This window comes from Epinephelus moara, chromosome 20 (assembly GCF_006386435.1).
Source record: "Epinephelus moara isolate mb chromosome 20, YSFRI_EMoa_1.0, whole genome shotgun sequence".
Classification (NCBI taxonomy): domain Eukaryota; kingdom Metazoa; phylum Chordata; class Actinopteri; order Perciformes; family Serranidae; genus Epinephelus; species Epinephelus moara.
The window spans coordinates 2,612,140-2,634,155 of record NC_065525.1 but is presented as its reverse complement, the minus strand read 5'-3'; the positions used below and the strand labels follow the sequence as shown (position 1 = coordinate 2,634,155).

Here is a 22,016-nt window from a genome sequence, read left to right as displayed (position 1 = left end):
TCTACCGTTTTTTTTCCCCGTTAAAGGGGTTTTTTTGGGGAGTTTTTCCTTATCCGCTGCGAGGGTCATAAGGACAGAGGGATGTCGTATGCTGTAAAGGCCTGTGAGGCAAATTGTGATTTGTGATATTGGGCTTTATAAATAAAATTGAATTGAATTGAATTGAATTGAAACACCAGAGGAGTAGTAGAAAAGACATATCGGTGCACCTCCATGATTAACATCTCCTTGTCCATGGTGTCAACGGGGTGAAATGACGTCTGAAAACCTCTGACCTGTTGACTTCAGGCCTGCCTCCGCCCATTATGACGTTTTCAAGGTGTAGTGCAGGGAAATATTATCTGCCGTGAACACCATGTATTTTATTTTGAAAATTAACCGGATGTTTTATTTTGTTTCTGTGCACCACTTCCTGCCCCGCACGATGTGCTCAGTGCTGAATTGCTGCATTTTGCTCCGGCGTCCGGAAAAAATAGAAGTCCTGCGTATCTGTTGCGGAGGGCTCCAGAACGCCGCAGCTGTGACAGAGCTGGAACGCAGCACAGCCAGTGGAAGCACACACATTGACTACAATTGAAATGTATCGGCTCCGCTGCCGTTCCAGAGCAAATTTACAGTTGTAAATTCCCGCCCTAATCTTTCGTGCCTGTTGGTGTTGTAGTTACCCTCCTCTACAGGAAGCTACCCCCACAGTGAGGGCCAGAACATAATTTTGTTAGGCTAGTGTACTCACAAGTTAGACTTAAAGATGCCTGCCAAGCAACACCATAGCCAACTACACATTGATTTTTGTACTAAGACAACCTGTTTTATCCTCAGCCTCCTTTCAAGAACTAACAATGGAGAACCCCAGTTTATCTCTTCCATTGCACACAGCCTAAACCCTGGCTGTCCTGAACTCATCAGCAGATTGAGTCCCAGTGAGTGCAATAAAGAGATAAACTCTCTATTCAGTGACCACTGTGATGCACAGACTGCATCCAATGGTACATTGTTAAAATGCTTGCTTCTGATCTTCCACAGGCAAACCACCCTTGCATTTCAGAGCAAAGCAGCTCTAGAAATGAGACTGATTTCTTTAACTGGCTATCATTTTTACCCTTACGGGAATGGTGCCCCATGAGGTGATTTAATGTTAATTAAGTCACATTATTTAACATAATTATTCATTATTATTAATAATTATTGATTATTTCCGATAGCCATATTACAACATTAATGGTGTCCCCTTGGTGAGGCCTAATATTGTTGTTCCCCAACATAATTGGTGCCTCTGTGTGACTCCCTAATTTATGTTCCCTACATTCCAAATATATTTATTCACAAAGAAAACGAGCAACAAAACACACAAATTCTAACTAACTAACTAACTAACTAACTAACTATATATATACAAGCATGGGTGTGTATATGTGTATGTGTGTGTGTGTATGTTTGTGTGTGTGAGAGAGAGAGAGACAGAGAGAGACAAAGGGTGGGTGTGTGAAACAAAGGGCCATCTGGCCTACAAAACGAAATGGCTGACAATGGAGAACTACAAGATGGCCAAATCAGAGATGACTTTAGATCGGGGAAGGTTTTGTCTGAGCATGTAGTCAGGACAAAGTCAAAGGAAAAGAAGCGGGAACTTTGAGTTGCCTCTTTGGGTGTAACTAACATCACTTAGCTTTGGTTAAGCCAACTAACCAATAACCTAACTGCAAACAATCACAACAATAACTCAATAACCAGCATTAAATCACAATTGGCAAAGTTTAACAGTCTTGCTTAACCTGTACAGCTGCAATAATGCTATGCCAACTTGTTACATTACCAATCCTTGAATGGATGGAAGGAAGAGTTGCTTTGTGGTGTGCTGCTTTTGTTAGCCAGCACATTAAGGCTGGAAAGAGCTGTGGTTCCAGGTGCGGGCTTTGCTGTGTCCTTCTTCCGAAGGTGCAGATCCAAAGAGGCCGGTCACTCGGTGTGCTTGCAGAGTTAGACGTTGGGGTGCTAACTCAACTTGGTTCTCCTTGTTGCTGGAAAGTTAGTTGCAAACCTTGTGTTTGGCACACTAACTTATCTGGTCGCCAGGTTCTGCTCCTGCTGTGTGCATGCAGGGGTGTGAAAATGGGAGAAGGGCATAGCAGGTCCTCCTGCTTCCATCCTACCTCGGTTGTGGTCCAGGAGAAAGAGAGCAAGAGTCTGAGTCAGAGCCGGTTAGAAGCTAAGGAGAAAGAGCAAAGAGTCTGAGTAAGAGAGTCGGTCAGCAGCTCAGGAGAAAGAGCAACAAAAAGGCAAGTGCCTCCTTCAGTGGTTCAAGCTGCAAGATTGTAGAAGTTTCTCCTTAAGTTTGCTTGGTGACATCACAGAGTGACATGTCACTTTGTCAGTAGTGTCCAATCAGGTTTGAAGGCTGGGTCTCTCACTTAAAGAGGCAACAGATAGGATTCGGGTTTTTTTAGCTTGGCGCCACCTAGCGTCAGCGGTGTTGCTCACACTGTCGCAACGACCAAATTGGCCATGGGGATCAGAGATAATCAATAAAATGTAGGCTGTAAAGCCACCGGTATACCTTTATGTATATGTAGAATGAGAAGGTGTGTGGACACTCTACTAAATAAATGATTAAAGAGACCAAGCAACAATTATCAGATTTATCTGAAGAAAAAACAAATAGTAATGCAAATAATTATACCAGAATGCACAGTACCAGTACAAACAACTCACAGTAAAGTATACCAATATGTACAGTATCAGTACAAACAACAGAAGACACATAAGGGATAATGTATAGTGAGCCAGTGACAGTTGAAAAATAACTCCCGACAGTTTATCATGTGATAATTTATCCCAGGGAGCATATGATAATTTATCCCGCTTAGAACATGGCTTACTACTAAAACATTCAAATGTTACAACTGGCATCAATATTATTAAATTGCTGGCAGAGCGTACTGACACAGGAGAGGCGTTCACCAGACAAACTGCGGCCGTTTTCTGGAGCAGAGTAGAGGATTTTACTTCACTTCTCCCGGTCAGAGATGCTGGGTGCCCAGTAGCTGCAAATGCATGTTGCTATGGCGTCCCTAGCAACAGAGCAGCAGAGCAGCGGTGATACCTCAAGAAATAAACACTGCAGAATTTTGTTGATTGACCAATCAGAATCAAGTATTTATGAGTGCCGTGTTCTAAAGTGGAATTATATTAATATGCACATGTAAACAGTCCTGATTCTAGAATAAACGGTACCGTATGGAAACGATGTGGCCGGTTGGAGCTCAAATTGAATGGGAAAAACAGTTCAGTGTTACTGTTCACTTACCTGGGTGATGTCCATCGATAGCTGCCTCCGTGAGAAGAGAACAGAAGGAAAGGAGGCGGGTACCACTGTCCGAGGGCTGCCGTAGAATGGCAATGAGGATGTCAGCCGACCAACACTCGCTACCCGGTCCCTGGTTGCGGCGATTTGCGATGCTGGCCAGCTAGGAATTAACTAGCAGCCAGTACAGTACAGTCCTCTCTCGTCTAGCTAACATTTAGCCGTGTTACTTAGGGTCCATGTCATTGGTTCGACAGCCCATTGGTTCGACATCCCATTAGTCCGACTGTCCGTGGTGCTGAACGGCTCGCGGCAGGTGTATGGTGCGCCGCGACCAGCTTGAGGCGGAGCAGGCTCACGGCTTATGTGTTTGTCACTTTCTTTTTCATTTTAACCCACACCATGATCTTTTCCTGACCCTAACCAATTGGTTTTTGTGCCTAAACCTAACCAGACCTTAACCACAGGGCATCATGATGATTTCGGAACAGACTTCGGAACAATGAGTTTAATATGGTCGGAACAATGGGCTGTCGAACCAATGGGCAGTTCCCATTACTTACTGATCCACTAGAAAGAAAGCTAGCTGGACATTGGTTTTGAAGCCTCTTTGGTCACAGAGCTTCCTCCATCTCTTGAACGCCTGACTGAGGTTTACTCTTGTTTTTCCTCTTCTTTTATCACTCTCCTTTTTGCTCTTCTTTGCCTCCTCAGACAGAGGAGCTTGTTTTCTTTTGCTAGGCCGTTTTTCATTTGTATCCAAACTTTGCCCGTCTGCCATTGTGTTCGTGACTGAACTATCTCATGCCCAACTCCTCATAAGGACCAGCTCCAGTCCCTGATTGGCTGACCAGAAGCTTATTGCAAAGATTGCAAAGCCACTAAGTAACCAATGTAAACGCTGATAGTCTGATTTTACTGTGGCCACTATCCTGTGCAACCCACATTATTTTTATAATGATATATTTAGGAAAATATGCTATCTGTTGCCTCTTTAAGCCCTTTTTAGATAGGAGTTGTGCAAATTTGCAGGAAAACCCAATCAGTCTTTTTTCAGCATTGGCAGTATAAAAACAAAATCGGGGAGTGCAGCAAAATGCCGCCTACCTACTTTTGTTTATACAGAATGTGCCTTTTTCTTGGCAATGGGGGGCGTGAGCAAGTAACAAAACGTATAGCCCAGCATGTGACGTAAACAGTGACGTGGGAGGGAAGCCACAATTCTGTTGTGTGGGGGCTTTATTGTTTTCACAATGTATTGTTTCTCATCTGTGAAATAAAATTTAATAAAATCTTTATCTCCACTAAGGGAAATAATTTTCAGCTTTCAAAAACAGACAGGAGGTCTGCGTCGCCATGACATGTAGTTACATTTCTGGGGAGTTGCACATCAGGCTACACCATAGGGTATGCAATTATACAGAGCCTACTCTGTAGGTACAGCATTAATTTGTCCCGCTTTAGGCTCCAGCCCACCTGTGACCCTGTATCAGGATAAGCAGTTACAGATAATAAGTGAACCGTCAACATGTTGGCAAACAGCAATTTAAACATCCAGTGGACAAGAAACCAACATTAGCATTCACTTGAGGTTGTGTTTCTGGCCACACCTTTAGCTGCTTAATCCTTCATTACGTTCACCAGCTAGTCTCCGATTGCGTCTGTCTGCTGTTTGCTGTGGACAGTGAGTCTTTCCAAGCCTTTTCACTGCCAACAGCTGCCTGCTGCTGCTGAAAATAAGAATGATGAGTGTAATAAACCAAAACAGTAGGGATCTGCAGAGTTGATGATAATTCTCTGTGGGGTTTGTTGCTACAAGTGACCCCTCTCAAATTACACATGTGTCCTGTTGTGTTGTATTATACAGTATATCTTTCCATACTCTGTCATACCATATTGTATCCTATCCAGAGGTGTTATATCATAGCATATTATATGTTATTTTCACAGTTTCTCACACAGTGAAACATGCAGTTGAGTTTTTAATAATACCCAGACTTGCACTCTATCCTCTCCCTCCTTTGTACATCAGTTTCATTCAGACATGTTTGAATGACTTTATGGGAAACGTTTTGTGTTCATTTGCTTTCTGTCTCCTTTCCCCTGCTTTGACCCTCTCTCTACCACTACACACACTGCACTGTCTACCAGGTGATGCATCTGTGCGTTGTGAGCAGCTCGACCTGTTGCTCCAGTGGGGGGCTGAGTTTCGCCAATCCTCATCCCAAACACCTGAAGGAGAGAAGGAGGAAGAGCTGGTTGCCTTTGATGTCATCCTGGGAGACCTCAACTTTGATAACTGCTCTTCAGGTATGATGTTGTCTGGGCTTAATAAATATTTTCCAAACATTATGGTTTATTTTATGCTGATGAGTCCACACACCAATATGATGAACGTTTCGTTTCTTAATAACTCTTCCATCCTGATGACATATGAAATCCAAGAAGCAGTAAATACCTGTCTATAATGTGTCATTTATAAAAGTATTAGTGCAGCGCCCATTCAAACACATGCCTGTTCAGAGCGGCCGACTACTTGGCCTGTGTTTCTTGAGAATTGCTTGCAGTTGAAGGCAAATTTAGTCTGCCGTTGTTAAAGTGTTTTATGGCTGGTGGCTCGTAAGATTAACCATGTTTTTGTAAAAAAAAAAAAAAAAAAAAAACCTGAGTGATGTTAGGTTACAATAGCTTGTGTCAGTGCCTTTATCAGTGGTTGGAGGGCTTCTGGCTTTAGGAGCAAATAGTGGTGCATGTTTGAAAATTGTGTGTGTGTTTGCTGTGTGTATTACCCTTTAGTAACCACTGATAACTGAAACAACTGTCTTGCAGAAATATAGTTCATATTAATACCATAGCTACAAGTGTGCTAACCTTTCTGTGAGGGAGATAATTCATTGATATATCTGAAAGTGAAAACTGTAATACTGTTTTTGACAGAAGCATGATGGTATGATTCCAGTGATGACTGTTTTAATATTTCAGCCAGCCTGGTAACAGCATAAACCTTTCTGTGAGAAATACAGTTGATGTTATTAGCTACCACTAATAAATGCACCAGTCTCTCCAACATCACTGATTTTTCTTACACAAACATGCTTTTTCTTACTCACTGCCAGTGTCAAAACACTTTTAATTTAACTGATTAAATTTGCCATCAGCTGCTTAGGGGCTAATGTTTATTTCAGGAACGCCCCAAGGTAGAACTTCTCTCTTGGGCAGGATGAAATGCACAATCACTGATAGGAGCCATCTAATGGCCAAAGTGAGAGACAGGGTTTTGTCAGTTGTTATCTAATATGGTTTGCTGCTTGGATCAGCTAACATTTAAATTCACTGGAATTATGGAACAATTATTTCACATGCTAAGAATCACCCAATATTATGTATCACCTTCTGTAAAGGTTATCTTTTGTCCCAGTCACTGGATATCTTGTAGTCCTGAAATTTGTCCTACATCCAAGAGGCTTCATTAGTTGTAGTACTAATCAATGAAAATGTTTTTTAGATAAAAGACAAATTTCAGTTACTTGAAATTAAGTGTATAAGATTAAAGTGGATTAAGTATTATCTAGCATTTTGATTGTTTTTGTTTGTTTTTTGTTTTTCTCCATGTTAGAATTCCGTCAGTGTTCATTTTTTAGGAGGTTTATTAATTTCCCTTTCAGTTACCAGTGAGAATGACAGTTGTATTTTGTATTTCTAATACAATCTGAAGGAGACTTCTTACTGTCCATGTTGTCATACAGTACCACATTTAGGTAAAATTATCATGCATTTCATAGTTTGTTTGTAGGTAAAATCAGCAATAGCACGTCAAAAAATTCAATATTGGCTTTCTGCTGAAATTTATTTTATTTTTTCATTTCTGAGAATAATATTGGAAGTGAAAGTATATATTCATTTTATCCAGAGAGGAATGCGTTTGCTTTAGTATTACATGCTGTTGTCAGGCAGTGATTAGTGAGAAAGATGACTCAGGGATGTGTTTGGATCTCTTTTCTAATGTATAGACTAAAGCTGTGATTCTACTGTGTGTGTTCTCTTATGTTTTTCTAGAGGACAAACTGGAACAGCAGCATGCACTTTTTACTCATTACAAGGACCCATGTCGCCTGGGGCCAGGGGAGGACAAACCATGGGCTCTGGGTAACAATACGCACACACAAGCACAGTCACATGTTCCTCTAGGGACACAGAGGGACATCACATATCCTGTAGTTCTAATCTATCTAATACATGTATGCCCTCACAGATCCAACTTTAGGAACATAGACACTAACACCAAAACTGATCCTCAAAAAGTATTGTTACATTATGTTCTAAAAGCTTTACACACATAAGCTCAGTGGTGATCCATACAGTGTACACAGAATAATCTGGCTCGCTCTGGCTAAATAAGGATGCACCCACTGTATGAATTAAAATGCACCTAGTACAGCGTGTTGATACATGGGCATTAGTGACGTAAAGACTGGAGGGTTTTCGTCTGGATGTGAGGCGTTATTTAGGCCAGCGGTATTTCAGGGACAGAGTGGGCAGGGCAGAGTGAAAGGGCTGAGAGAAGGGCTTATTTATTTGGACAGGGACATTTTGCGTGGCTAGCCAGGGGAACAGGTCTGCACCTCCCATTTGGTCGCTATTAGACAGGAGAAGAAGACGGAGGCAAGAAAAGAACAATGGATCAATGAAAGAAAAGATAGACAGATTATCCCATTTCATAAAGCTTATCCAAAGAAGATTAGACCTAAATGAATACAATAGCAAGGCTTAGAAAGGCAGGGAGAGAGCCAGGCTGCCAGTAACTGTCACATGTTGTTCGGAGTGTGTGGATACATTTCATGATATTTGCTGAACTCTGAGAGCTCTGGGAATCTTCTAATGCTGACCACCCAGCCAGCCCAACACACAGACAACCTTGAGGGCCTGTGCTGTATTTTAATCATGTGGGAATTATGGCTAGCCTGGAACCACTTGATAGTTAAAAAGCAGCGAGATGGAAGTAAAATCGCACCTTTGAAGCTGTGAAAATTAAAGGTTTCAGTCAAAATCTCTCACCATTGATCATCTCTCCCATTGATAACTGACACAGCTCTTTTGGTGATGCATTCGAGTTCATGTTTGATGGCAGATTAAACATGTCAACCACAAACCAAAAACCCAACAAGTGCAGTAACTGTGGCTGGTGTGAAATATTTATCTTCTTGCCTACACATGTGCTACAGCTTGTCGGTGATGGTGGAAGTGGAATCTCATGTATACCTATACTTTTCCAGAGAGCTCCCAACAATTGTGAATTGGCTGCAGTAACTTCAGAGAGCTGCTTCCTTCAAATGGAGCATTTTACACACATCCTGCCCACAGCCTCACATCCTCTTTGTCAAAAGGATCTCTGAGTGCCCATCTCTCTCTGGCTGTTATATTTCACTGGCTAACAGTTGTGTTCTGAGAACCATTAAGACAGAGATACAGTACAGTATATGCTCTTACCACAAAGTGTGCGCACGCCTCCTTTGCCACACTAAAAAAAAGCTAAGCTGTACTTTTAGATCAGCTGTCCTCAAGACAAAGCTGGTCATCACAGTGAGGAGGAGGAAAGCATAAAGCATACAAGATAGATCACTAAATGTACAGAAATGTAGAACAGCTATAGCTATATTAGCAGGTGTGTTGCTGCAAGTAAAAAAACATGTAATGGAGATGAAGTATAAGGTTATCTATCTGAATATTAGTACCAACAATTGCTCAAAAGATGACCCAGATTACAGTCACATGCCTCCCATCTCATCTGTGAAAGCATGGCTCAGAAGTTTGGTGTTTTTCAGTGGTGAAAACAGGCAATGGGTGAAGTGTGAACTCTGACCATTTTTATACTTACTCACCTGGCCAATCACTGCAGAGATCTTTAATGATTGTTGGATAGTCACATTAAGACCCACCCACCACTTTCAATGCTCATTAATACTCCCATAGATCTGTTTGAAACGTAGATGTCACTGCCCTCATCCTTCGATACTTCCTTTATGATGGTAGAGATACAGCCAATAGATGGCATTAGAGGGTGGACTCAAAAGTTTTCCAGAACAACAAATGAGGTGAAGGTGGAGGAGGACATAATATTGTACCTTTTAACAGAGGCAGCATTTAGCAGGCAGTGGTCTGTGAGGCCATTAAATCCATCCCAACGTGTGGCTGGTGAATTCTTTTCACTATATTACCAATTTGTTCTCTTTCACCTTTATTTAAATTTCTTTGTCCTACTACAGTCGTAGCTCGCTTAAACTACGATACATTGCCTCCATGATCTGCGGTGGCACTGCTCAGTTTCGTCCGTATCTGTAAGCTTTCAGAAAAGGTGCACAAATATCGATGAAATCAACTCAGAGTACAGACAGAAGGCTCTGTCTGTCTCTTTATCTAACGTCGAGCATAAATGAGCCCTCAGCCTGACAGAAGAGCACTTCTATCTTTGGGTGTCTTTCACTGAACTCAAGAAAGTTCTCACTTGACACTAGTTAGATATAGTTGGTTCTTCATTCAACCTGTATTAGTACTGTAAAATGAGAGGAGGTATAAGAATCCTGCACTGGGTTGGGTACACTATTATCAAGCCGCAATTCCTTTTATTTTATTGAATTTCCCCTCGGGGATTAATAAAGTATATAAAAAAAATAAAAATAAAAAAAATTTTGAAAGTCAATGAAACAAGTTGAACCGTTGACTCCATCGTCACATTCATCACCAACATGGAGGACTTCAGCTATTAAATTTTTCAGCCCGTGGATGAGGTGGCAGCCTACATTGAGTTCAAGACACCCAAGGAGGATCCTATTTAGGTTTGATGCGGTGGAAGGAGCATGCTAAAATGTTTCCTAACCTGGCAGTAAATGTGCAAAATGTTTTTGCCATCCTGGCATCGAGTGTAGCCAGTGAAACAGACTTTTCCTCTGCTGGATTTGTAATTCAAGAACTGAGAATCCAGCTTAATGTGAGTGACTATAGCCTGTGTATGTTTAATCACAGATGCAGGTCGGGGCTTGGGACTTTTATTAACAGGTGCAGGTGGGTATGGCTTTGACTTAGACATAATGAAGGGTAAAGGGTCAGTTCTGGTATTGAGCTTCAGGTGTGGCAGGCGTGGATTTTTAAAAATGGACCTGTGTAGGACTGTAAGAATGACTCTTGATTGAAAGGGCTCATTTATGCTCGATGTCAAATACAGAGATGAACCGAGCCTTCCGCTTGGACTATTTATGCACCTTTTCTAAAAGCTTACAGATACGGATGACATGGAGCAGCACCACCGGAGATCGTGGAGGTAGCACAGCAAATTACGACCAAAGGCGATGACAAAGAAGTGGAGCCAGAGACTAATCGGTGAAAATGATAAGAAACATGAGTTTGTCTGCACTGTGATGCATTTTAATGTGTCATTCAACAGGTACTTTACTGGATCCCAGTGGCCTTTATGACGACGAGGTCAGTTCACCTGAAAGTTTACAGAAGTAAGTCACATACACTAACTTGTTTTCTTCACTTAGAATACCATTGACATGCACTGACTTACACTCATTCACATTCCACCACTACGTGCTTGAATACACTGTTTATATTGGGCTGTCCCAGACAAAAGATGACCAACGTGAAAGAAATGTGGCGATATCTTTGGTCGTGGCTCTAAAACAGTGGTCCTACATCGCACACTGAGAGAGGTTCAAGGATGGCTGTTGTCATAGTTTTGCAATCAAAGACAGCCTGGGATAAAATTCTGACAGTGTCGAAAATTTGCAATGACCATCTCATGGTGACAATCTATGTCTACTGACCAATAGAAATGCAGCATGAAATGACGCAATGATTATCATGACAACGCGAAATGCTAGTAGATGCTAATAAATACATACTTTGAGCTCTTGTTGCACAACCACGACCGCGTCCACATTCTCCTCCCCCTTTTCCTCTTCAGACTTTTTCAACACATAAATGCCACTATAGCAAGGGCTTCATTCATGTTTGTTTTTATATATCTCTTACCACTACAGCAGCGTACATGGATGATGCACAACAATGACGTTCTGTTCTTGCATATTGATGATCATGGACGTACGTCCTGGCATGGAATTCAGTAGGCGCTGTCGTCATACAGTCTGCATACATCAAACTTGATGTCATACCCAAGTGTATTAGATCCATGTCGCATAGTGTAGCTGCACTAAACTTTTAAGATTGCTACAATCTCACAGTCTGTAGGAGGCTTTAGACCAACCCTTATCTAATTCAAATGTCTTAACCCTAAGATTTAGATTTAGAGTGGGTCCCTCATTCATTCTCTAACTTAACATCAACAGTAGCATCTCTAACTCAATTATTGTAATGATATTAACAGATTGTAATATCTTTGACAGAAATGAGATGTCACTCAGAAGCTGCAGAATTGCCTAACCATTTCTGACATTATGCTGTATATGCTGTATTACAGGAGCTGCATTCTACCAGAAGTAAATGTGTAGGGATTATACTGACAGTGCCTTCCACTAGTTTGCAAAAGATGTTTGTGGATGCCACAAGAATGTAACATTGCAACTCTACATCCTGGCCGATAGCTGACCTTTGACATAAACACTCCACTCCACTATTTCTGGTCTCTTCTTTTTACCACAGATGGTCACAGTATATATCTGACTGCCTTTGAACGCTTGTTGTTTTATTACTAACTGTGTTTTGACTGCAGTGCAATTCCAGGGCTACATCCTTTGTCAAAACATCAGTTTTCTGATCCCTTCCCATTCCTGTTTGTGTCTGTCAGAGTGATGGAGAACGAGGAGGGGAGAAAGGAGTACCTGGTGTTTCCTCCCAGTAAGAGCCAGTGTCCTGCCAGCAGTCAGAAGGGGAGGAAGATCCCACTGAAGGGCAACGGACGCCGGATTGATTACATGCTCTACAGCGACGAGGGCCTGCAGCAAGACTGGAAACTGGTATGTTTTGGTGAAGGATGATGGGAAAATTAAATAAAAACATTAAGACCAAATATGTAAAATTTATTTAACCTTTAATCATTCAGTTTTTCCCTTTTGTTTCCCTTGAGAAGCTTTAAAGAACTTTAAATTCACACACCAGCTACCCTCCTCTGATAAGTAAAGAATAGTTCCTTATTAGCAATGCCTGAAAAAATAAGCACAATACCAGGCATGTTTTTTTTTATCTGTCATCTTATACATCATCTCACAACCCTTCAGATTGTTCTCATTACCCCCTTTGGATTGGAACCACTATTCTAAACCAAAAAACAACTGCTCTATTTGATATTAGTGTATTGAAATAGCCTGTATCTCCAGTGGCAATGTATGTCAAAAATTTCAGCAGGGCTACTCCAGTTAGTTGGTGAAAATCTTACCGTGCATGTACTACAGTATGTGGCAGAAACATGAAGACAGCAAAATAGATTTTGAAATCAAACATGGCACATTGGTTGCATTCTGTGCAGTAGCTAGCTAGGGGTTGGAAGACCTCCTTTGTGGACAAAATGAATATAAAACCTTAGATACACATCAAAGAGACCAGACTGGGAATTTGAAGCTATTTTGCAGTATGAGGCGCATAGTGTGCGACAAGTCAGGAGCAGCAGACAGGGGATCCTAACACTGGTTTGGAATCAGATTTCCCATTTTACCATCATATATGTATTAAAAAAACAATCAATTTAACTAAAAGGGTGAAATATTGTGTTTTCATTCACAGAAAATTAATGCAGGAACTGTGTTAAATTTTGTGTACCATTTTCTTGTCAGTGAGGCGGTGATCTGCCTTATTCCGCCCCGGTTAATTTTGTGATGACAGGACACTCGTCAGCGCTCATTTTCCTGAGCCATGTCAAACATGACTGCACACCAGTGAAGTGATCTCATACAACAGAAGAATGTTTTACTTATTAAACGAATAAAAAGATTTAAAGATATTACAGTTAGAGAGGAGAATAATAAAACACAGCTACACTGCAGGGGGGTGGACGAGGGCAGCACTGTCATGGGTGCCTGTCTGTGTGAGGGATTGGAGAGGATTGGAAAACCAAATCACATCATTTCCATAGAGCATGTCTGTCTCCTGTCCTCTCTCTGACTTGCTCTACAGCCACCTTATGCCACCTTGTGTTAGAATGGAGTTACTGTAACACTTGGACTGATCACTTGACACTGATTGGCAAGTGAAAATCATTCAATATATAGTTTTTTTTTGCCTCCTCAAGAACAAACCTCAAATCCCATTTCTTTACCCATGAATTGGCCATCTGTTAATTCACCTGAGGGCACTCTGCAAAGACTAAATGTAATTTTGTCACCTGATTAACAGTGTGAATTTTGGCAGCTATTTCAGATTTAGTCTTAGTCTTTACATGAAAATGCATATAAGTTATAATCACATTTTAGTTTTAGTCTAGTTTTAGTTAACTACAATTGACAAATTGTAGTCAACTTTTAGTCATTTCTCTTAGTCAAAATGTTTTTTATTCTCTTTAAACTAATTCATTTAGACTTATACAGGTGTCAGATATCAAGGTAACAGGTTGTATGAAAATTTAATTCAGGCATAAGTTTTCTCTACAGCCACAAATAATTTCTACACACATCCAAACCTGCATTTCTCCATTAGAGTTGTTGACAGGTTTAAAGGGTGATTCATGAGCGCACAATGAAGCGGGATTTCTGCGTTTAATCGACAGCATAACCTAATTTAATTTAATTTAATTTAATTTAATTTATCTTTATTTGTTGTAGAGGGACAATGTACATTAATGAACATTTTAAAAATAAAATGTAAATGCACCCAATTGTAGCCAAAAGGCTAATTTCCATTGGCAGTCCCCCTGCCAGAAGGAACACGGCTAAGTGACCTGGTAAAAAAAACAACAAATTACAGTAAAAGAAATACACGTCATAGGTCAATTAGTTGTTCTGCCGCCAATTTTTCAATAACCTTGGACATTACAGGAAGTATGCTAATTAGTCTATAATTTGATACAGAGTGAGGGTTAGCATTCTTAAAAATGGGAACAACAGCTGCAGGTTTCCAGTATTCAGGGAAACTCCCCTGGCCCTGAGTAAATGAAATGTTAACAATGTGTGTAATAGGTTTCGTCAATAAACAGGCAAGATCCTTGATCATAGCAGGGTCCATCTCATATACGTCCTTTGACCATTTGGGTTTGAGTGAGTCAATCGCCTTCACTACTTGACTTTCAGACACACTTTCTAAATTGAAGATGGGCGCAGCAGGATTTGGTGCCGTGACACTGTACAGCTGGTGTAAGGGAAAACTGTTGGTAATAGTAGCTACAGATTCTACAAAATAACCATTTAGGGCTTGTGGTGGCAAAACTACTATTTAATCAACAGTTTAAATAAAGTCTTCACACATCGGCTGTCTTTCTTGAGTTTTAATAAGCATTCATGAATGGAGACACTCACACATACAACCACATGAACAGTTAGTCAGTGAATGCCTAGCAAGTCCTCTCACCTGCTATCTTTATAGTTCCCATAACACATGCACATCAACAGTCAAAATATGTGGCGCCCTGACATACATGCACATCAACAGTCAAAATATGTGGCGCCCTGACATTCCTGAAACACAACATCTCTTGAGACTAACAAGGACACTTGTTGTCCTCCCTGGCTCATAATCTTGGTGTCTGAGCCTCCCTGGCTCATGACCTTGGTGTCTCTCACTGCTGTCACAGTAGGGGTTAAATGAGCAACACATATCATTAGGTTAGAAGTTCAGTTTCATCAAAACAAGTAATCTTATACAACACATTATAGGTTAAATATGTTTAAATACCCTAATTTTCCATCACAGGCTTCAGCTACATCCGTCATTTCATTTGTCAAAGTATCATTAATCCTCAGCTCAATCTGTTTTCTAGCATTATTTTGTCCAGTTAATTTCTTTATTTGCTGCCATATAATTTTGGAGATTCCCTTATTATTTACTATTATTTCAAGAAAGTAGTTTGCCTTGGCTTTCCTAAGTTCTCTTGTTACTTTGTTTCTTAATGATGTAAATTTGTGCCTATCAGTTGTCAGTTTGGACTTCAATGTTGTTTTTAGGGTCTGATGACAATCTTTCATCATTTGAAATATAGTTTCATTTATCCCTGAAAGGGAGGCCCTTTTATTTTTATTTCTAAACTTCTTGGAAAAAATCTTTAATAATTGTGTGTAATTTGTCCGTAAAGCATTGACTAGTATAGTCCAAATTATCTGATTTCATCAGGTCGTCCCACTTAATACTCTGGACAGCATTTTTAAAGTCTTCCTTTTTATTCTTAGGTATCTTCATGGAGTCTGTACTCTGAACAGGGATACATTTCTTTCCATTCACTTTTCTAGCCATTAGGATCAAATTATGATCAGACAGCCCAGTTATCATGTTATACGATTTGATTATTCTGTCTGACATGTTGCTACAAATTAGATCAATCCGGGTGCTAGAGGAATTGGTAATTCTGGTTGGCCCATTAACTATTTGTGTTAGATTAAAGCTGTCAGTTACTTGTTTAAGTTGCTTTCTTTAGGACTTATCTTCCCAGTTCACATTCACATCTCCAATCATTATCACCTCTCTATTAAAATCACACTGTTGCAATAGATCTCTAAATTATTCATAGAAGCTAACATTTGATGAGGGGGGGGACGATAGATCACAATTAGAGTAAAAGACATCTCTGGCGAGAGTACAATATTTAGACCCAGATATTCCAGTTCACAGTTTGTGAATTTGATTTCATTACAGCTAATTGTGTCCTTTACATAACACATTGACATTGACATTTCCCTTTCCGTGACGTTTCGAGTAGATATGCCAGTTTGGATACAGGAAAGTGGACAGCAGCACGAAACTGCCATATCCAAAATGTTTGAGGGTGATTTTACTCCGTTCACTAGAAAAACACTTATTAAAATAAGGCCCTGTGTCGACAAGTTTAGGCCCTGTATCTAAAAACTTTAAAAGAAGGCAGTTAGCCAAAAGTGTCAGGAGTACACCTGAGCCTCCTGCTACAGCCATCTTTCTCTCTATGCCACAGCCTGACGCACACCACCGTTGCAGCAACGCAGACCTCCTGCCTTTTTTGTAAGCTGAAAACCATTCCTTCAGTGGAAATGAGGCTTTTATTTTTTGATTTCACAGATAAGAAACAATAGGTTTTGAAGACAATAAAGCCCCCACATAATAGCATTTTAAGTCTTGTGTGTGATTTATCCTAGCTTCATATCAGTAGTGGAAATCTCTGCTATTCCCAAGGCTAAATTATACAATGTAAAGTACCATAGGCTTGTGCTAAAAAAATATTAGCATGTTGTATTTGTTTGGAAATATGTTTAGTATAAGTTGGTTTGTCTGTGAATCTTGTGAGTTGTGATGCGGCCAATTTTGTAACTTTACCTTTGTTAAATGTTGCTGTTGTTCTTGGCTTTATATGAATACAGCAAAAAGTCTTATAGCTGCTAGGCTAATTTATAAAATGTAAAATGCCATAGGCTTGTGCTAATAACGTTAGCATGTTGTCTTTTGCTGGACACATTTTCCCTGCAAAGTGTTTTGGCTGTGAATCCTGTGAGCTATAATGATGCCGATTTGTGTTCTTGTGTTTTAAACTGTCTCTATTAAGCCATGTTTAATGTGTGTTTTGGGTTTGTTTTGAATCAACTAAACTTTATAGCACTTCATAGAAACCCCACGGCCTTCTAGTGTTGTGAAGGTATAACTGCAGAATGACACTGACATCACCACACAAGTATAAATGCTCACAATGGCGTGGGCTCTGCATACAGCTGATGCACAAGTATAAATCTGCCTTTACTAATCATTGTTTGAAAAGCTCAAAATCTCTTTATTTATGGTCTCAAACACTTTGAGACAGTAGAGTGACCAGACATATGACAGAAAACAAATGCTAATGTTGCTGTGTGTCTGCTGGATGAGTAAATAGATGACTGTTTGCTAACACCTTCACTATAACAGCTTTATATGCTGATATTTGAGCTGTTGCCTTCAAGTGGCCAAAACATAAATAAGGGCAGCTTTAAAGTTGTGAAAAATAAAAAGGTGAGCTCATTATGGCTTGATGTCATTCTCTTCTCCTCCTCCTGCAGGAAATCGAGGAATTCAGCTTCGTCACCCAGTTGGCTGGCCTCACTGACCACCTGTCTGTGGCCATGCGATTGGCTGTTTCCACCGGGGAAGAGGAGCCTTAGAGTGAGCCCCCTGAACTTTTTGAAAATACTGCCATGGAAGAGTGACAGATGACCAGGAAGAGAAGAGGAGATTAACAGTTTACAGATATGGAGCAGCCTGACAGAGATAAAATGCAGTTTTACTGATTAAAGGGAGAGAAGAATGAATGACTGGGTGAGTGCTCAGTGGATGAATGGATATAAAGAAGGTAGAGGAGAGCGGCAGCAGAGGAGAAGTCTGAAAGAGAAAGACTCTGGAGGGGGGAGATAAGCAGGGGAATTCAGTTTGGAAAGCCAGAAAGACATTCATCTTCCTGGGTAAACCACCCCCACACACACTGAGTACAGCACCTAACACACAAATACTTTGGATGGACATTTTGACTGTTAAATATTGCTTGGCCTCTCTACTCTTCTCCATAACTCCCTGCTGATCTGAGTGCAGAGGGTTTTATTTACAGGCAGTTGTTTTATGTAGCCACACACTTCTTTTATTGGATCTGTTTTAGCTGAAGTCTAAGTATTATTTTTCATGATTCTACCTTCAGGGACAGTTGGATTTCTTTTAGTGACTGTGTATAAAATGAAAAACATCATTTAGATGATGAGAGTGAAGTGTACAACTACTGACTGGCCTTTACACTGACCATGTGTGTTCTCGTGTCGCGCTCGTCCCTGAATGGCTATTGGTCAGTTCTGCTGTCAGTCATTCACCTTACTACTCCCACGTCAGTCCCAGGAACCTCAACAAGTGTCTTTCTTTTCTAAAAAACAGAACTAGTCTTTCTAAAAGGAAAAAAATTATATGATACAATTTCTATGGTTACCACACCACTTTTTACAAGCCTGTTTAATACTATATGGTATGTTTCTAAAAAGATATATAAAGGGACATGAAACTGGAGGGGGAAAAGTGATTTGTTAGATGCATTGCGACAGCATGTTTTCCAGCCGTGACTGGTGAAAATTAGACTTGACATTTTTGGTGGAATACTGGGAATGCATGATGGAAATCGGTATCAGTTTACAACATTAATACAGCATCTTGATACACTTGCTTGCTTAAGTCTGGCTGCTTGATGAGTCAAGAAGCATTTTGCCCTGAAACACACACTTCCTGTACACCAGTGTGACATTTGTGCATGTGAGACTCCACCTTGCTGATGACACTGAACACACATGAAGGTATGCACAGACACATAAAGCAGGCACACAACCATACTCATCATGTACAGGGGGATTTTAAATGACCATATTGGAGGTTTGCAAATGAAAACATGTGACTTGGCTATCTTTAACCCCTTTTCCACCGATGTGGAACTGGTTCTGTTCAGGTTCCCACTTTTAATTTTGAACCGTTCAGAGCACTTTAATCAAAGATATATTGGTCCAGAACCTGAAAAGTTGGTTCTTAGCTTTAACCAACAAATAGCAGGTTTTTCTTGACCTGAAGTGTGAATTGTGATGACATCAGTGGGCATGTCATATTCTACAGGTTGGAAAGAGAGGATGGAGAAGGCAACAATGTCAAGTGAGAAATCATCAGACAAAAGAACATCCAGTGACCTCATTAATAGTTGGTCAATGCTTGTTTTTGGGTAAAAACATCTGTAATAATAGAACAAACGTAATCGAACGTAAAATGTAAATTTTTTGTACACCTGCCAATGGGGTTGGTGGATTCCAAATCTACCAGCCACTCAATAGATTATATTTGTCTTTTTGGCTGGTGAGTGAAGAAAATCTAGCAGCCACTTGCATATTTTACCAGCATTTTGCTGATGGCTGCTGCTAATTTCCAGCCCTGCAACTGTTTACATCTGTTGTACTTTGCACAACACCCTTCGGTGACCAGAGTCCTGCACGGGTCCATTTTTCAAAACCTGCCCATACCCATAAAGCTCAATACCAGAACCAACCCGTTACCTGTCATTATGTCTAAGTCAAAGCCACACTCGCACCCGTTAATAAAAGTCTTGTTCTCCGTTCTTGAATTACAAAAAAGAGAAAAAAGATCAAATGGTGAAAACATTCTGTGCAATCACTGCCAGGTTAGGAAACATTTTAGCATGCTCCTTCCACCACCATAAAACCTCAGAAGGATACTCCTTGAGTGTCTTGAACTCAATGTAGGCTGCCACCTCATTCTCCGGCCTCAGTTTCATCCCTGGAGTCCTCCACATCAGTGACAAATGTGACGATGGGGTCAAAGGTTCAACTTGTGTCATTGACTTTCAAGGAATTTCAGCTTGATAATAATGATATATATGCATATATATATACATATATACATATATATACATATATACGTGTATATATACACATATGTGTGTATATATACATATGTGTGTGTACATATATATATATATATAGAGCAACCCAATTTTTGGTTTGAGCACAGCCAGTTGTCCAATGGATCACCCTGATGACAGCCATATTGTGAAGTAACAATCCAGAAGATTTAGACAGCCCAACAACAGATTTGCAGAATTCAAGCAATGCAAATGCTAATGAAAACACACACACACAACCTACAGAAATACATAAGTACAGTAGTGGAACACTACAAAGGAATACAAATTAAAGGGATAGTTGCACAAAGGCACCCCCCACCAGCAAAAAAGCCCCAAAAAGTAACGTTAAAAAAAAAAAAAAAAAAAGATTTTTTTGAACACACCTTAAAGGGATAGTTCAGATGTCTTTGAGGTGGGGCTGTATGAGGTACTTATCTATAGTCAGTATACAACATACAGCAGATGGTGGTTGGCGTGCTCCCTGTTTGGAGAAGAAGTTCAGCAGTGCATTGCTGTGGATTAGGGCTTTCAGTAAAACACTGTTTGCACTGTTTATACAGACCAGCGAGGCGGAATAACGGCGTAAATTTCATACCTTGAAAACCCAGTGTAAAAGGGGCTAGCATATGAAACAGTTAGACTTTTGCGTAGGAATATGGAAGTTCTACGGTTGAGAAAATGTAGTGCCATGGAAAGTGCTGTGTGACAGCAAGGTAAAGCTCTGAAAATATAAAACCCCCATTCATAGTAATGCACTGCTGAGCTTCTGAGGTGCTAGTCCCGTCTTCTTCTCCAAACAGGGAGCACGGCAACCACCATCTACTGTATGTTGTATACTGACTATAGATAAGTACCTCATACTGCCCCACTTCAAAAACCTCTGAACTATCCCTTTATGGTGTGTTCAGACTAAAAGCAAAACAATATTTAGAGGTGGAGCAATTGCACAGAAAGTAATTACATAGACACAAGTGAATGTCATTTTGCACTGGGGCAGTCAGATGTATCCACCTAAAAGTTTCAAAAACAAAACAAAAAACTTTGCATTTATCTTAAGGCGTTATGACTTAGAAGAATATGAAGATGAGAAAAACAGAAGAAAAAAAAAAGAATGGAAAGAACCAGGGCTGAGATTTTGAGAGAAGTCATATTTTGTACAGATGTGGCTAGCCAGCTTCAGCTAACATTTCTGGACAGTACATACATTGGCTGATTGAGGCACAACACAAACAGTCCAGCAGTCAAATTCAAACAAATAGCACAAAGGTGCTCCACATTCAGTCTACCTGTCCATGTAGGACATTACTGACACATTGCTTCTGCTGCTGGTTGGAGAAGTGTATCCACCTTATTCCTAGCCCCCATGATACTTTGCGTGAATTACGGGTGCAACTTCTGGTGTTGAACCGAAACTAGCGATTTCCAATGGTAACAGTTTGTTTACAGTACTCTTTTCTTCTTTCCAAGCGCAACTGGGAAATAAAATGTGGAACACACTACCTGTTATAGCTCAAACGGGATAATGTGATTATACCCCTCCCATCTCTGACAGACATCTCAAAGCATTGTTTTTTGTTTTTTTCCCCTTTTCAATCAAGCACACCAGCAATTAGCTTGCCTTGCTCCGTTAAAATATTGTTAACTTTAACATGGCCCGAGCTAGCTTAAGGTAAACATCTGCTCTTTCTAAAGATGATTTCTGATGACTTATTAAAAGATACTAACACATTCGGCAAACATTTAACATAATTCAGTATTAACTGTAGCTCCATGTAAAGTGAATAAATATGATGTTTCCCAGCTAATCCTCCGCTCGTCTGCATTAATGACGCAGTTTACATGTTTTTGTAACTTCTGATTTATTAAGAAATGTATTCTGAGTGAAATATGATGCCGAATTTAGCAGCAGACTTTAGTAATAGTAATCTAAAGTAGTAGTAAAAGAAATAACTTTGGTCATTCATTTTTTTAAATATGATATAAAGGAAGTACGCTAAATCAGTAACATATTCTCAGCCATAATGACTGAATACATATTTCAAGATACAGTCAGGTCCATAAATATTTGGACAGTGATACAGTTGTCGTCATTTTGGCTCTGTACACCACCACAGTGGGTTTTAAATGAAACAATGAATACCTGCTTAAAGTGCAGACTCTCAGCTTTCATTTAAGGCTTTTTTCAAAAAT

The 22,016-nt window shown here is 40.2% G+C and overlaps 1 protein-coding gene across 1 annotated transcript in view; it reads left to right on the top strand.

The window, feature by feature from the left end:
* Positions 1 to 20,212, top strand: part of smpd3 (sphingomyelin phosphodiesterase 3) — a 64,124-nt gene extending 43,912 nt beyond the window's left edge. Inside the window, exons 5-9 of the mRNA XM_050072227.1 lie at positions 5,453 to 5,611; positions 7,358 to 7,447; positions 10,740 to 10,803; positions 12,105 to 12,273; positions 17,452 to 20,212. Of these exons, the coding sequence (XP_049928184.1) occupies positions 5,453 to 5,611; positions 7,358 to 7,447; positions 10,740 to 10,803; positions 12,105 to 12,273; positions 17,452 to 17,553 (584 nt within the window). The 3' untranslated portion in view covers positions 17,554 to 20,212. The remainder of the gene's footprint in view (positions 1 to 5,452; positions 5,612 to 7,357; positions 7,448 to 10,739; positions 10,804 to 12,104; positions 12,274 to 17,451) is intronic.
* The last annotated feature ends 1,804 nt before the right edge of the window (positions 20,213 to 22,016 follow it).